The sequence below is a fragment of the Opisthorchis viverrini genome, assembly GCF_000715545.1.
Source record: "Opisthorchis viverrini unplaced genomic scaffold opera_v5_17, whole genome shotgun sequence".
NCBI lineage: Eukaryota > Metazoa > Platyhelminthes > Trematoda > Opisthorchiida > Opisthorchiidae > Opisthorchis > Opisthorchis viverrini.
In genome coordinates, this window is record NW_008751673.1 from 246,954 (window position 1) to 264,689 (window position 17,736).

Genomic DNA, 17,736 nt, shown 5'->3' on the forward strand with positions numbered 1-17,736 from the left:
TGATATAGTAGTTACTGCAACTGGTTCACTGTTCTTTCGTGCGGAAAGAAATGATTATAGAGGTATCGCAATCAGTGGGCATACTCACTGCCGGAGAATTATTTCAATATGATCTATCTGTGCTTGTGGTTTGTTGGGAAATGGAGAGCACCAAGTAGCAGTTTGACAAAACTGTGCTTGAACTTAGTGCTAGTCAGTTGTCCACATCTTCTTGAACCACATGTTCTCCATTGCACCACGTTGAATGCTGGCAGAATATCGGCCTCCTAGACCGCCTTCATCACGTTCGGTCCAACCAGTTTGAACGTTCATATCTCCCCCATACGTGGCTATGTCCATTCAATTGGAAATGACATCATCTACCATGAACTGAAGACTGACATCACCTGAGACGTCGGCGGGGGTGAGACCTTTGATCAAAACGTTTGTTGTTTGAATGCATCTTTGGGTTCCATAGTGCACAGCGTAGGACTTGCTGGCCTATAGTCAAACAAAGCAGATTCTGCAGAGGAACTAAGTACAATTCAAAAATCCTTCTATCCCAGGGGTTCAAGTTGGACGTGAGGTGTGAGGATGGTTAGATGTGGCGAATGGGGGAAATGCATTGTGTACTTTTTTCATGTCTTGGTTTCTGGCCTATAAAAATAGCGTGACTAAGTTTTAGGATTTCTAAGGTTCGAGGGAATCTCACTGGTCGGACGGACTGTAAAATCTCACATCAAAGGCTCTCAGTACGAATGATGATCTGTCTGATGTTTTGAGGAATTCTCCATTAATCCTATTTGATGAACCGGCTGTCTTGCCAGCACAGCGGGAGGGCTAACAATGGAATTCCGGTATGAACTGGTGCAATTCAAAGTATGCTTCCAGAGAGTAGCCTAGCCACTTTTACCGCATGGGCAAGTTACGTCTTGTTTACCTTCATCGAGGAGGAGGCTGGAATCAGGAATCCCAGTTCAGGGTCTGCTCAGAGAAATTCGACACTAAGAGCAAGATCATTAGGCAATAATGTTGGAATCTTCTGACAGCCGGCAACTGAGTTCATGCTCAGTTGCTTTTTGGAAAGAGTTCAGGTACAAACAGAGTGATGGGATAAACTGGCGGGCAAAAGTTTGTACTCTGAACCAGTGCTTGGGACGAACCTTTTAGAGGTACTAGCGGCTTGACAGTGGGGCAGTACTATTTCCCAAGGGTTCGCGGGAACAGAACCAGATGACATAAGTCGATTGAATTCAACAAGTAACAAGACTTTGGACACCATTCATGAAGACCAAACGCGTCCCCGGTTTCATGGCATGGAAAGCCAGACGTCAGACTCCACTAAAGACAGGTAGGTGGCTGTTGATCTGTTCGCCGAGCTTGGCAATTGGCTTGCAAACGTTTCGTCAGCAGACGAAGAGACATCATCAGTGCCCAGTTAGGTGCGCAATGGGGATATCTCTGAGCAATAGGTGTATTTTGGCCAAGCTCTGTCGTTTAAGTTTTTGAGACCGAAGTAGAAATGTGAAGAACAGGCGCAACAAAACACATTACCCCATGGTTTGATGTTGCAATATTCTTGTCGGATATTTCCGCCCAATGGATATTCTGTAGATCTGGTTTCAGATTTCGAACCGTTATTCCTCATCAACTCACCGATGCCTGTGCGGTAAAACCTTCCCTGACTTTTCACTCTGACGATTTCGCTGCAGGAATGTGTTGCAAGACTGTCCACGGAAATTCATCTCAGCGTTTCGGAGGCGGCCGATCGTTTCTATCTTGAGCTGAAGCGACCTTATTACACCACGCCAACGAGCTACTTGGAGCTGTTGAATCTCTACTTGTCTATGTTGGCCACCAAAACAAAGTAAGTGGCACCTCAAACTGTCTTTGTAGATGTGAGTTTTCATTGTCGGTCATGCGGTCTGATCAGGACTTGATAAAATGCGTTTGACTGAACCATAGTTTCATCAAAATCATCCTTTGTCTCAGTTGATTAATTGAGTCTATCATAAAATTCGCCTGACATTCCATCAACAACACTGAAGAAAGCAGAAGAGCTGTAATTCCTGGGAAGGTTTGAGTCAACGCCGAATTCGAGGAGAAGCTTTTCGTGGTCCAGCATTGTTTTGCATTTTACCAGAAATAGCACTTCATGAATCCTTTTCTAGCAATACGTCGATTGGATAAGATAGCAGAAAGACGTTCTGTAGAATGCAGGAATTTCGAATAATCTCGCCAGCATCTGCCTTGTCATTTGGGTGTGTGAGCAGCAGTAACAGTTCAACGGCTCAATAGAACAGTCACTTGATCGTCAGCTTGGTAATGTGACCCTGGGACGTCATATCTTTTAAACACATAAGATTAGCTGTTGACGTTTGCCCAATAACAATTCTATGAAATGAGATTCCGACGTCCATAGATCACAGTCATACTCCTAGGGAACGTGGCTCAACAGCTTTCAGAAGATATGCGGCAATTATGTCCCGAAAGGAAGTTTAAATTATCCAGTATGGAGTTGTCTCAATCATGGTATGAAATCAGAAGCATTCCGCAGTCAACATCACAGGAACATCTTCGAATCCTACGAGGACCTCTGTACTGTCGATGTGGTCCAACTTCTAGAATTGCATTCATCCTACAGGTGTCCATCCATACTACCAGTGTTATTTGGACAAACGGGGATGTCTTACCACGCTTCTGATATTGCACTACGTCTTCAATGCTGTACGTTATTATTTTCTGTTATTTTCTGTGTTAAAGCGGATGTTGACATATCGCACTCACCTATGGCTAATGTTCGCGACAAGCCAGCATATCCGATTGCATCCGTTTGTATAGCTTTAATCACTCTATTCGTAAAATTTTGCATGTGCCAGAGAAACGTGACGGAGTCCAATGTGATATACAAGTTTGCCGCAATGGTTATCCACACAGCAGACTAGTTTTTTTGGTTTACTGTTCGCATCCCTCTCGTGTTATTTTGGCACAAATATTCTGTCGAATCTACAACCAATCGACTAAAGTTTTAAGCATGGCGCTACCTGACTGGGAAGGCCTGGCAGGCATGTTAACCGATCGGCAACCAGGACAGTTACTAGGTCGTCTTTCGATGCGCCTAGCAAACTAATCATATTACTTAAGCGTGAACACGTTCGCCTGTCCAAACGTGAAAATTCATATGTAACCAGCGTGCGCTGGTGCGATAGCTGTAGCAAGCTCTCCTCGGATATCAGATTTGCGGAGTTCGAACCCTAGCACTGTTAAGGATTTATATGAACTGCTGATGAGTTCTCACTAGGGCGAAACTCGGGTCCAGTGCCTTGGTGTGTAATTACGACAGGACGGGATGTGAACGTGAATACTGGAAATACCGCAACCATCTACTGGTTTTTTCATTATGGCAGTATGTATGGCGCCCGTTTCTGGTCTTGCCGTGCAGTGAAGTGATCACAATGACGTCTCTCGAGAAGGAGGTTTACTAAGACCAGCCTGATGATGGCTCTCGTCCACAGATAGGAAAGATAAAGTAGGGGTGACCCGGACAAAAGGTTTCAGTGGACGTCTCTCGAGAAGGAGGTTTACTAAGACTAGCCTGATGACGGCTCTCGTCCACAGATAGGAATGATAAAGTACGGGTGACCCGGAATAAAGGTTTCAGTGAGACTATCACGACGCTGCGACCAGGATGCTGCATGATCCCGTTTACATGGGACGACGTTTTGAGCCCGCAATTCGAACATATTGGTTTCAACATAACCAAGCCACATTTGGAGCGGCCGACTGGTGGGCGTCCCACATTTTCAAAGCCAACTATGGCAAGGAAACACTTCCATGCAACGGTGTTACTTGTGTCACTTAGGGTTTCTCTCCCTATCGGGCGATGGCTAGGGACTGAATTTTCAATCCCTCTGGGTTATTTGTGTATGTTTCGGGGTTCAGACAACGAACCATCCAGCGATGTCCACTTTTTTTCTGTGGTCGAACAACAATCTACTACGGGGGTCAATGTTCTGTTCCTTCTGTTCTACCAAATACTTACTTATAACTTCCTCTCCCCACTCTTTCACGCCCTCAAAAGAGAGCTAAGTGAGCTGCGCAATAAATTCCGAAATGGTTTGGACAAAATCCTCGAGACAAACGAACTGGTGGTTAGTATGGAAGTCGAACTGACTGCGATGCGACCCACGTTGGAGGTGAAACAACGCGATACGGAAAAACTGATGCACAAGTTGGGTGAAGATCAGGAGCAGGTGAGTTGTTTAGTGGATGAATACACAAGATGTGTTCCGGTCCGGAACTAAGCTCATTCTAAGCCTTAGTGTCCTTGCACCGAAGAAGCCTTCTAACGTATCACGAAACTGGATCCCCTCTCCTGCGTCCACGGGGTGGATTCCGTAAAGTGCGCACAATAATGTGATTAACTATTGTCTGTCTGACCCTGTCTGTGTTCTCTTATCTCAGAGAAAAGTGCTCCTTATGGACAGAGAGGTTGTCTTATGATATATAATCTTCGATTTTACTTTCAATCAAGCTTGATGAGTTTCGTGGCGCGTTTTCCAACCATCCGCGGTCCTGAATTTAATCTTCGATTTTACTTTCAATCAAGCTTGGTGAGTCTCGTGGCGCGTTGTATAGCGCATTTTCTAACCATCCGCGGTCCTGAATTCAGTTTAGTTCAACCGCCCCAACTCATTTCACCTGATTTGTAATTCAACCGAAATTGTTCTATCGGTGGTTCACTGTCCGCAGTTCTGACATCATGGCTTCCAAGGCAACTTGGATGAATCTTTGGAGTATCTCTCTCAAACAAACCCTCACCATGAGGTGGTGTACAGAAGACCAGCTAGACATCAAGAATAATTTTGAATTTGGCTTGCTTCTTTGCTGAGTCCAGCGATGAGTGGGATTGTCATGAAATACTTGGTATGTGTCACGCTAAGATTGTGCGAAATGCAACTTTGACGTGGTAGCTCTCATCTGCCTCGAGCTACAACTGTGAGGAAAGGATGGGTGTCTACCTTTGTAGCGTCCTTTACTACGAAAGGAGGAGTTCCAAGTTTTTCAGTGATCAACATCATGCGTACGGCTTCTAGTTTGTGGATGTTCTCCCACTTTGTGAACAATGTATCTGACAGCCTAGAAGTTTCCGAGGCTTTGACGTTACTCCGTTCTACGCTTCCATAAGAAGTAATGCGTTCCTAATGCTATAACTATCATTCAATAGGGCTAATTCAAGGTATTTTGCCCCGGAAGGCTTAATAAAGGAATTGAAACTGACATTATTTGGAGGGTACTCTCCTATGGGGAGGCATTTGCTCAAAGGAGGAGAACAGTACCTCCATGTCATTAAGTGTACATACTTTCCTACCGCGATGGCAAAAATAGCGAGGTTTCCATGTGTCCAGACAGCATCTGATAGTGTTTTAGGACCAGCGGGCTGACTATAGAGAAACAAACACCATTAGACTTTTAGAAACTTTCAGAACGTTATTCGCCTAGTTTATTAAAAAGGTTCTCGCTATCACCGTCGATGTGGTTAACTTACATGTCTAAAATATCTACGGAAAGAAGAGTTGTAATAGCCTTCATGAGGACCTCTACGCCGTCTTTCTGGGAGCACCGGAGCCCGAACACGTGACACTTCCATGTAGTGTGTACTGACTAGCCCACAGAGCCAGTGGAATTTTATCGGGACCAGATACTTCGTTCTACTTAAGTTCAAGGGATTACTGGTTAATCTTCCACTCAGTCGCCGTTTCTTGACAAACTGACCACGATGCGTAATGTATGGTTTGGTAGCGATATCTTTTGCGGCTGACTCAACAACTCCGGAGGTTGTCTGTGGGCGTATCACCAACGCTTTATCGTTTGGCTCCCACTGCATGTATACGTTGGAGGTGCGTCTGCGAACTTAACGTTGTGCTCATACCACCAAAGTTTACCGTCTACCCCCAGCTGAATGTGCTGCACACAGGCCGCCTCATGATTCAGTTGGCACGATATTCGAGATATCGCAGTATATTTTCATGAAGGAAACTACTCACAAGGTTGCTGAAAACTCTTCGAGTAGTTTCCTTTATGAAAATATACTGCGATATCTCGAATATCGTGCCAACTGAATCATGAGGCGGCCTGTGTGCAGCACATTCAGCTGGAGGACATCATAAACCAGAGATTCAATTGAGTCTCCCGTGAAAACCAAATTGATTTGCAAATGAGTGTATTTCTCGAAAACAGTGCAATTTGGGTTCAAGTAGATCATGAGGTTGACGAAACTCGGGGGCTGGGCCTACCTGATGAACCCCAAGAAGGGCGAAACCGGTCGTGGACTGTCGAAGAGTTTTCAGCAACCTTGTGAGTAGTTTCCTTTACCGTCTACCCTTATGCTCTTCTTAATTACCGACTTAAGGCTAATTTTGCATCGTCGTGAGCTTCATGCACTTGTAATTCAACATGCACTTCGAGGTGAATTATCACACATTCGATACGTTTTGTCTTGTCTGGTGTGACTGAAACTAGCTAATTAAGCAGGATGGATGGCGAGTCTAAACCATACCTATGGTGATTGAAAATTGGTGGGTAACACACAAAAAGAGGCAGGATAAGCAGAAAGCTTGTTCTGATAGGCATGAATCACCAACGTTTCAGTCGTTTCTTTGGGTCTAGCACAGTTCCTCAGGTCCAGTGAATCACAACGGATATTTTGCCGATACAGCACACGGTCGAACTTAGTACAGGTCAATCTTTCTATCAGCGACTGACGGTCACATTACAGATTTCAGTCCGTGTCTATATTGCTGACGAAGAGTGGATATCTATAAAGCCGGAAGTCGGTACGAGCGATACACAGGCTATGTTGTAAGCATAAGCTGTGAAACATGTCTGTTGTACATTCGGACAGTGCTTTAGAAGTATTGTAATCCTAAACGGACCTCGTGAATCGTTACTCGCACTGTGTGTGCATTTACGTCTACGATTACAACCGAGATATATGACTCTGGTGCCCGGCGAATTAGCTCTTGCAGACAATGAGGGGATTCCCCTTCATACACCCTACACCCAGTAAACGCAGTAGGTCGCGTTTTATCTACTTTGCTTGACCCCTCAAGTCTAACAGCTCGTCACTGACTGGATGTTAGAATATCGTCAGACTGGACAGTCCGAGTGTTTGCTAGAAGCAATACCTGTTTTTCCCAGTCCCCGTGAAAGCAACATCTCCAGAAAAGCGCAGATAAAATTGTCACAGAACTGAACGCAGGAATCACAGCTTTTACCCAAATTGCTTAAGGATCATGTTAAACTGGTCCATTTTTCTAAGCGCATTATTAATGTAGGGGATACGCAGACGAAAACGTTTAACAGCAAGTATTAGAAGGGGTCATGGGTGTGCGTTGCTTAGGTAGAGGACTCGGGTGCAACCAGAACTTCCCAGCCAAGCAGCATACCGGACGCTTGAAATTTGCTGGGAAATTTTTTGAAAGAGTCTCATATCGCTCCATCAAATATGTTTTATTTGTGCGAAAGCTTTGTTGTGGCGTGCGTGCATACGCAGAAAAGAGTGCAATAACACTCAAGTTTGAATTTTGTCAATTGAAAAAGTACCTTAGTATGATTTCAGTATGCTTTCAATGCTCTCTTGTCCTACGTCACTTTTTTCCAGGCCGACATTGTCCGCACTCGGGTTAAAGAAGATGAGGCGATAGCTAAACAGAAGGCCCAGGAAACGCAAGCTATCGCTGACGATGCTCAGCGTGACCTCGATGAAGCTGTGCCCGCCTTGGAGGCTGCCAACAAGGCACTTGACTCGTTGGATAAGAACGACATATCTGAGATAAGAGTGTTCACAAAACCCCCACAATTGGTTCAAACTGTCATGGAAGCTGTTTGTCTAATGCTTGGTCAGAAGTAAGTCCGATGTTTCCCATGGGTCGATAAAATGGATCAATAAAATTGTGAATTGGATGACATCTGCAGTAAAAAAATCGTTCAGCTGTAACACCCTTCCGGTGCCCAGCTGTCATGTCATCCGAAGAAAGCACGAGGGCTGAGATATTCCCAGGTTGCCCAAGCTTAGACAGGGGAAGTCAAGGGGAAGAGGTCGGGTTCAAACCACGAACCTTCCGGTCAATAAATTCGCCTTCTAACCACTTGAACCATCTTGTTCATTAGCTGTACCAACACGTAGATTAATCAACTGATCCCCTAAGAGTCCTACACCGTTGAAACCTGACAAAAAGTTTGCTTGCAAACTGGGTGGAATTCGGATAATTTTGTTTGGCAGTGCATTTGGAAACAAATACTCTTTTGTCCTTCAGAACGGAATCGTTTTCGACTGAAAGAAACAAAAGTATCCCGTCTGTTCTAGTAGACTACAGACCCGCGTAGAGGTAGAACAAAAGACCGGTTTTATGTCGGCCTGGTGGCCACCTGTGTGTGAGAAGTAATGCGGAAATTGTGCTGTCTATGAACGCTTTTGCTGACACCCTTTAAGTATAGTACTTCGGGAAAGACTACCTTCCCTGAAGGCTATCCCACCGTGACCAACGTCGATTGAGTTGTAGACAAACTAGCTTAATTTCCATACCTAGTGACCTTTAACCCGGCGCACCAAACGGTGCGACATAGGTTCAGAATTATATATATAAATATATATATAATAATTCTGTGCACTGTTCCTTGTTTCCTCTGCATTTCAGACCAGACTGGGCAACCGCAAAGTCACTACTTGGTGATTCCAACTTTTTGCGCCGCCTGGTTGAGTATCCAAAGGATGAAATCTCAGACGCCTTGTTGAAGAAACTGAAGAAATACATAGATAATCCTGATTTCGTACCGGAAGTCGTCGAGAAAACCAGCAAAGCCTGCAAGTCCATGTGTATGTGGGTTCGGGCGCTTGATCTCTATGCACGACTGTTTCGCTTGGTGGAGCCGAAGCGAAAACGGCAAGTTTATTCAACACCCATCCTCATAGCGTATACTGAGAAGCAAACTACAGGGGTGATAGGTCTGGGAACAAGCTAACGGCGCACATCTAAGCAAGTATCGCGCTATTAAGTTGGTCCCTCTCAAGAAGGGACACTACTTAAAACCGATCTAACTCGTTCCTTTAATCGTATGGGAAACCACGGCTTTTGTAGCATGGGGGAGGTATGGTTTTCGAAGAAATAACTGGCGACATGTCGGTGCGCCTTTACGACAGCTATGCTGTTCCCTAATTATTCACTTTCCTTCCTTCCCACCTTCTGATAGACTGGAGGCAGCGAATGCAGAACTGGACGTGGTGGTACAAAAACTGCGCCAAAAACAGGCAGAGCTAGCAGCTGTTGAAAGGAAAATTGCCATACTGCAAAGCGAATTCGATGTTTCCGTGGCGGAGAAGAAGAAGCTGGAACATCGACTGGCTTTGACCACGGCACGACTCAAACGCGCAGCCAAACTGACCACTGCATTAGCGGATGAACAGGACCGCTGGAGTCTGTCGGTCGACCAGTTCCAAGCTCAGATCGCAAATATTGTTGGAGATGTGTTTGTTGCCGCGGCGTGTGTGGCCTACTACGGTGCATTTACTGCCGACTATCGTGAAAATCTGGTAAATAAGTGGGTCGCACGTTGCAGGGAGCTTGGTATCCCGGTTAGTGAAGACCCAAGCCTGTTCAATGTCCTAGGCAATGCGTTTGAGTTGCGTCAGTGGAATACCCAAGGTCTTCCTCGTGATCAGATTAGCACAGACAACGCTATCCTAGTTACCCGGACTCGAAGGTGGCCCCTCATGATCGATCCGCAAGAACAAGCCAATCGCTGGATTCGCACAATGGAAGAAGAGAATAACCTTCAGGTTATCAAATTAACGGACATGAACTTACTCCGTTCTCTAGAGACCTGTATCCGTCTCGGATACCCTATGTTAATAGAAGATGTGGGCGAGACTCTGGATCCGGCACTCGAACCTGTGCTACTTCGACAAACTTTTGTGAGTAGTGGTCGACTTCTCATCCGTCTGGGGGATTCAGATGTTGACTATGACAAAAACTTCCATTTGTATCTAACTACGAAGATGGCCAACCCTCACTATTTACCCGAAGTTTCAATCAAAGTGACCTTGATAAATTTCACAGTGACTCCAGCCGGCTTGGAGGATCAACTACTGGGAGACGTCACGGGAATTGAACGTCCGGAACTAGAAGAACAACGTAGTCAACTGATCGTACGAATAAATACAGACAGGAATCAGCTCAAAGTAAGTGGCAAACCATTTTGATGAGGGCGACCATTTGTGGAGTTTGTTGAATTCGTACCCAAATTATTTTCTTTAAGACGGCCTGGCACCAGTCTTACTGCGTCCAGTCTGTTTGTCCACGCCATATGGGAAGCAGTGGGTTCATGTTTAGCGTCGATCGATAACCGAGACATGTTTTCCAGGACAGAACTCGTGCACCCACTAGTGCACAGGTGCAAAATTTGTCACGTAACAATGCGTCATGTGACTGAAGTAGGTAGGTGTAGGTGTGTAGATAACTGCGGTCACCTCTTCTGCACAACTATGAGGCATTTTCAAAAATTTGTTTGACCTTCCAACCCATATGTTCAAGTAATACAGTCATCTGTCTCGAAGTGGCTCGTGAAAAGTTAATTTTTTGGTCGATCAATTAAACCAAGAGAAACCAATGTGGAACGTTACACTGTTTCTGTGTGTATTGAACCCAATTACACGTATCCTTGTTGGAGAACGGTAGTTAGATCGGAGGGGCGAAACCAGGCGACATGACTGGTAAAGACTACACCATTCTGTATGTCAGTCTATCTGCTTGAACCCCCCTTTCCATTTCCCTACTTGAAGGAGCCAGGTAGCTGAGCCTGGTTGATAAGAGCAAGTCAGGAGAACAAATATTGTAGATTACCGGACTAAACGAGGGAGCGTCACTTCAATTCGTGGTTGATGTTACCAGGTGTATAGCATCATAGGTTTGTAGAAGTAATTGCCACTTTTAACCTTCTTACAGGTGGGACCATGCTCTCAACAAACAATGGCTCCCAACGGGTGAATCATGTTCGCGGCAATATACTACCAAGCTCCATCGCCGAGCCCATCAGTATTTTGAAGCTCCTATCGGGTACATGTATAAGCGAAGTCCATGAAAATAAGTAGGATAGAAACGGTTTCAAGGCTTGATGAGATGGAATTTAATAAATATCCATCTGATGCTCAAGTAGGGGGTATTTTAGAGGCAAGATTCAAGTAGACCTTCTAGTGCTCTGTGGTTTGGGGCTGTGAATGAAACTTTTTGTTGATTCTTGTTCGACCGAAGACAATAACGAAGAGCCAGTTAAACCCGCCCCTGTTGTGAGTTAGCAGGAAACCGATGAAGGAGCAGTGCGTCTATTTGCTGCAACCCTGACACCTGACTTATATCTCAGGGTCAGCCATGTGTCCACTGGTATATTGCTTCTAGGACAGCGCTAAAGTCACTTACAACATTGTCCTATACACTATGGAGCCCACTAAATTTAACAAACCTGTAGGTTGATTTCCCATAGCAAAAAAGTGCAGCTTCATTTTTTTGCATTCTAACCGGTAATCTGGTCAGCGAATTACATTGTTGACCTTCCTCTTGCTATGTTACAGGCTACAGAGGATCGAATATTGAAATTGCTGTTCGAATCAGAGGGGAACATTCTGGACAATGAGGACTTGATTAACACACTGAATGAATCGAAGGTGAAATCCGGTGAAATTAACAAGCGTCTCACAGAGGCCACCAGCACGGAGCAGAAAATCACAAACGCGCGATCCAAGTACAGCCCGGTGGCTGCGCGAGGTTCAGTCATGTACTTTGTCATCACCACAATGGCTGAAATTGACTCGATGTATCAATTTTCTCTCAAGTACTTCAAGAATGTAAGTTTGTTGACCTCGTTCAGTGACTTTCGGTTTCTATTTACAGTTGTTCCATTGCGAGGAGCCACTCCAAGGGGAGATAATGACGTACAGAGGGAACCACTTTCTTAGATCCTCCAAGCCAATATTGACTGCTAATATGAAAATAAATGAAAAGAAACGATCCGCTCTGAGTCAAAGACAGATGCGTTGTCACATTTGACACCGGGAGCACCCGGTCTGTAGTAGAAACTTGGGGGTTTGCACCTGCCATAGTCCTTTTCACTACTTCTGTATCGGGGGTTTTCGACAGCTATTCCTCTGCTGTCCCTTGTTCCACTTTTCACCCTGAGCACCAGTCTTGCTCATATAAATTTTTTTGAATGTCATATGAATGGGCGAATTCGATACGTAGGATGGAGAATACGATAGTCGTAATTTGGCGGGTAGGTATAACACCTCAGAAGTAATTCCCAGCGCTTAACTACCGTATAACCGTGGATGGAGAATGCCCTAGCAGAATGAAAGGGAAGTGGGTGGATGAGATGTACTGCAAAGGCCCGAGGTCCTTCGGAAAAACGGTCAAAAGAGTTGGAAAAAGCTACACACTCGAAGAGGCATTGCAGTGAACATATCTGTCCATTCTTCTGGATTAAGGTGTCACCAGCCTTAATGCTCCAACATTTTTGCGAAACACAAGCCCAGCACAAAACGACCGACGGCCTATAGCTAGCCACTCCGGCCGGAAGGTGCCAACCTGTTGCTTGTATCATTTACCGGCCCGCAAAGGACCCAACCGAGTGGTGTTCGGTTGGCGTAAGGCTCGTGTGGCCTGCCCGTTAAGCAAACGTCCAATCAACAATGACGCAATCAGCAGGAGCGGAAAATAATCACTGACGCAGCAGGGATTTCTAAAGGTAATAACACGTTAGTACCAAACGATGTACAGACATACGTATAGAGGCAGTCTGACAGTGTGAGTTGGCCGTATAGAGAGATAACGGCGCGGAAATCAGTACGTTCGGGATGTGAGGGGCTGTCTTTCGGTTGGCAGTGCGACGCGGCAGCTCGTGTCACGTGACAGGTCAGATTGCGTGGTTTCGTCCGTTTAAAACAAATCTCGGTAAAGGCTATCTGGCAGGTGCGGTACATGGCTTATACAAAATAATAGACCACCTCAGGTGTCAGGCTGGTGTAGCTGGTGGCGCGTTCGCCTGCCTTCCGGAGACTCAGGGTTCGATATCCGGTCGGTCGATACCCTTCAAATCGTTCACTTTTTCATGAACGGCCGTTAAACAGAACTGTAGAATTCATTACGGCCACATTCAGGGCTTATCCCGTAACGATCTCTTGGTCCCAAATGGCTTTCTCTGGGTGCAGAAAGCCCCGGACGGACAGTATCGCACCCCATGAATGAAACGAGGATCTGTCAGGCGGACTTGTACTAGTACTAGCATTTGAAAATAATGAAAATTAAGAGTCAGCCAGCTTCAATACCTTCTGAGTGCATGGCCGCCATTTTATGCTGCGGTTTGGTCCACACCACGGACCTTCCAGTCAGTGAGTGCGTAGCCTAACCACTGAGCTGTCTCGCACCAAACGGGATTGAGACGTGCCAGTACAATTATGCTAATGAGATTCCACAATCGTTAGCATTCCCTGGATAAACTGATCAATGAACAGTAGAGGCAACCCGGGTAGTCTTCATTGGCTTGAAAGGGACCTCGCCACCATGATTGTTGTCTACATCAATGCTGATTTATCTCACTGCCAAATTCGTGGTTACATATCAGATTTCAGCCCATCATATGCTATTCGGACTGTACTTACTTTGTGGTCCGAAACACCTTACTTGCCCGGAAACGGTTGTACAAGTAGGTTGTCTAATCACTCTACTTCCATTGTTGTGCCATCCGAAGTGTGCTTTTGTTAAACACAGTTCTTATTTGGCTCTCTGCACAGCTCTTCATCTCAACAATCCAGGATAGCCCTGAGTCCCCTATTTTGGAAGAGCGAATCCAAATCTTGTTGTCAACCACAACGTTGGCTACCTACAACAGCGTTGCACGGAGTCTGTTCGAAAGAGATAAACTGGTCTTTTCCTTCATGCTCTGTGCACAAATAATGCGACAACAAGGTGGAATAACAAGTCCGGAGTGGAACTACTTCCTACTGGGTTCAGGCAATTTGGAGTGGGCAAGACCACCGCAACCTGAGGAGACAAAGGGATGGCTTTCTGCCCAACAGTGGCGCCGGTTAGTCGATTTGGCTCACTACTTCCCCGAGCAGTTTTCGTCCCTACCAAAAGATTTGATTGACGGAACTATCATGCTAGACTTTGATCCGCCAACTAAAGACAGAATGGAAAGACGATCGAGTATCACCTCAGGAAGAGAAGACAACTATCTGCTAACCCCTAATGGCCCAGAGCGTCGAGCGACCAGGTATAATTCGGAACTAAGGAGTTTTCAAAAGCTTCTCTTGATTTCAAACTTTTCAAAAGAAGAGGTTGTACGAGCTGTGACGGATTTCATACGTTCCAATTTGGGACCAGAGTTTATTGAGGCCCCGGAATGTTCACTGTCTCTGCTATTCAAGGAAATGGATCGGCAAACACCGCTAGTGTTCATTCTCTCCCCCGGCTCCGATCCAATGGGTCAACTGCAACGATTCGCCAAAGAGCATGGGTTCGCTGATAGGATACATTCTGTCTCTTTAGGTCAGGGACAAGGGCCTGCGGCTGAAAAACTGATGGAACAGGCTGCCCGTAATGGTGATTGGGTGTTTCTACAGGTGAGTCGAAAACGTACCTTGAGTTGAAGTGGCATTATTTCATAATGACCGTCCATATCGTGGACTAGTCTCACAACAAGTTTGAACAACGTTGTTCCGTAACAATGCAATGCGCGCACAGTGCAATGGTTTTTGAGATTCATCCAGTGGTTAGTACTGGGAATAAGACTCGCAATTCGTCTTAGTAACCAGCATATTAGTCGGTTAATCTGAGCACATACTACCGATGGATTTAGGGTATAAACCAACTGCCAGTTTGACTTTGACACTTTCATATGGGTAAACCTGGGAGCACTCGGTCAGTCAGTCTCGAAGGGAATTACTAGCAAAAGCACTGTTAACGTTGGTCGGTAACCACCTTTTGCAATGGACTGGGTAAAGTACACAGATCAACCACTATCTGACTAGTACTTTCTTTTTATAACAGGAGAGTAGCAGTCATCCATCTAAAAGTTCATGTGCCCACGTGGTCGTCTAGTCTATCGACAGGCATCGTCAATTTATGAAATGCCATCCACAATAGGTTACCGATGGCTCCAAGTGAGGAAGAATTCTAGAAACCCATGGTTGAGTTCTTCTTAAGGAGGATGGGAGCATGATGCTTTCATTGTCACCAGATTAGACTGTCAGTATGTCCTACCGTCTACGTTGGAGTTGTTCGCTCCTGAGGAATCCTTGGGGAATGGCTTAGAGGACCATTTTCCCCACGACCGGATAACTTGACCATCTGTCGGAAAAATAAGCTGTTTCGTAATAATTTGCATCTCGAATCGCTATTCTGTATACTCAAGGGTGCTTAATGAAACTGTTCGATTATGTGAAGCAATTCAACTGGAATTCCCGACAGTTTTCAGCTATACATATCTCACTTTCTTGACTGTGTTTTTCCCAGAATTGCCACTTGGCAGCTTCTTGGATGATTCGTTTAGAGGAGCTGGTCAAGAAGCGCTCAGATGACCCGAGGCCCACAAATCGTGAATTCCGTCTATTCCTCAGTTCCATGCCGGCGAAATCTTTTCCCATTTCGGTATTACAGAATTCAGTCAAGGTGACCAATGAACCGCCCAAAGGACTGCGCGCTAATCTCAGTCGGGCGCTGAATGAACTTACAGCGGAATCCTTTGAGACACACTGTAGGTTTGCCTGACAGTATTTCAAAGACAAACGCTAAGCTCGTAGAGTTTTGGGCGCATAACTATGTTCTACAACTTTTAGAATCTAGGTTCCGATTTGAGAAAATGTGACAGTTGGTCAGCCCAATCTTATGTTTCCTTGGCACTAGTTTCCAGTCAGTCTAACTCTTTTGGTTGAGCTCTGTAGAACCCTCGAAGGCGCATAGGAATTGTGCGTTATATAGTGCGTTTGCGAGTTCCGGCAATGCAAATGTGCCAAAGAAAACCACCAACCCATCTCTACACACCACTACGCTCCCCAATAACGCACCGATGGTGTCACCTCGATCGGTGATGAAATGTTTGCAATCATATTGCTCAGCTCAGCGAACAAACCAACGACAATCTAAAATCCACCTCTTCTGCCTGCACTTATTTGGGTTCTAAGCAGCATTTAATCACTGTAACATGAATGGTTCGTCACGACGTGGCTCTCGTGTAATCTAATTGATCAGTTTGCAATCTGAGTTACGTCGTAATTTTAGTTCCTCGCACCTTATTGGTTCGTTGAATGATTTCAATCTGACAGTTCTGTTCTTCCATTGCGGTTGGTCCGTTCCCATCCTCTAGTCTGGTTTTATTCTTGACTGGTTGATTGGATAACCCTTTACCCTTAGTAGGTTTCTTTCCTTTATCAAATCGGTCCGTTGGTTATTGTAGTGTTGTTTGATTTCCTATGTGATTCGGAGAGTCGGAATAGCGCAACTCTTCGTCTGAAGAGTTGACAGACAAGGGGGGTGTCGATGTGAATTTTGATTGCTTTAAATAAAACATGGCTATCTAAGGAACGGGGATTCTTACAAGGTTGAAGCCAAACCAATTTAAAGATACAACCAGTACAGAGGATTACTCTTTCGTATGTCAAGCACAAAATATAATAATGGTAACCGTTCAGCTGTAACACCCTTTTGGTGCCTGGATGCCATGCCACCCGAAAGAAGCACGAAGACTGGGATACTGTCAGGTTACCCAGGCCTAGACAGAGAGGGGTCGAGAGGCACAGGTCGGGTTGGAACCACGGACCTTCCGGTCAGTAAGTTTGCGGTCTAACCACTGAGCCATCTCGCAAAGCACAAACACACACAAAAGTGCAATACACTTGCGACCATACAGAAAAGTAGTCATCTTTAGGTCTTTTAACACGTTTAGATGAGCGCTCTTGAATCCAGAAAGATGGCTAGGTGCCATGTAAAAATAAACGCCATCTACAAAGTTCACCATAGAGCGTGCGCCAAGAGCTGTTTATCAACCTGGGAGAAAACTGGCCATCAGATTACACGACACAATCTTGCCCGTAGAAGATATGACACAGGATCACTTGCTTCGATTAATGGAGATGGAAAAAAATATCGGTTCAATGGGGATTATGGCAAAATACGGCTTATACCGAGAACTGGGGGAGGGGGAACGGGACTTAGCCGAGGCCTGCATCCCCACGGAGAAGTCAATCAATAAGCATGTGGACATTGACCTGGTCCATCAGCCTTTACCAACAAAGGAATCAGGTAATTACTGGAAACTGAACTACTCGGGGAGTCAAACCATATAACACCAGCCGAAGGGCCAATCTGATCAGCAAGGTAGAACAACTAAAAACATAATCGAGTTTAGGGAAATCATACCGTAAGGTAAGTAGGAAACGGACCAGTCACAACGGAGGAAAAGGCTTCCGGATCGAAGGCACTCAGTGAACCCAGCAGGTGCAAAGAGATGAGACCACGACGCGACTCAACTTTGAGCTTGGCCAATCAAATTGGCAATCAACCAATCGCTTTGCATTATCAGATGATCGGAAATGATGTGAGCACAGGCGATAGGGAAGAGAAGGTGTGTTCTTAATTGGTGACGGAACGTTTGCAGTCCAACTGCCAGGCTGGAATAGCGGACCGAAAATCCTAGCTACCTATAATCCTC

At 45.4% G+C, this 17,736-nt stretch overlaps 1 protein-coding gene across 1 annotated transcript in view; it reads left to right on the forward strand.

Moving 5' to 3' along the window:
- The window catches only part of T265_01537 (hypothetical protein), a gene marked incomplete at both ends in the record, with an annotated part of 107,148 nt that overhangs the window by 78,475 nt on the left and 10,937 nt on the right, over positions 1-17,736 (forward strand). The window contains 9 exons of the mRNA XM_009165596.1: positions 1,692-1,846; positions 3,938-4,232; positions 7,643-7,887; positions 8,679-8,986; positions 9,120-10,219; positions 11,606-11,878; positions 13,820-14,650; positions 15,543-15,787; positions 17,095-17,327. Of these exons, the coding sequence (XP_009163860.1) occupies positions 1,692-1,846; positions 3,938-4,232; positions 7,643-7,887; positions 8,679-8,986; positions 9,120-10,219; positions 11,606-11,878; positions 13,820-14,650; positions 15,543-15,787; positions 17,095-17,327 (3,685 nt within the window). The remainder of the gene's footprint in view (positions 1-1,691; positions 1,847-3,937; positions 4,233-7,642; positions 7,888-8,678; positions 8,987-9,119; positions 10,220-11,605; positions 11,879-13,819; positions 14,651-15,542; positions 15,788-17,094; positions 17,328-17,736) is intronic.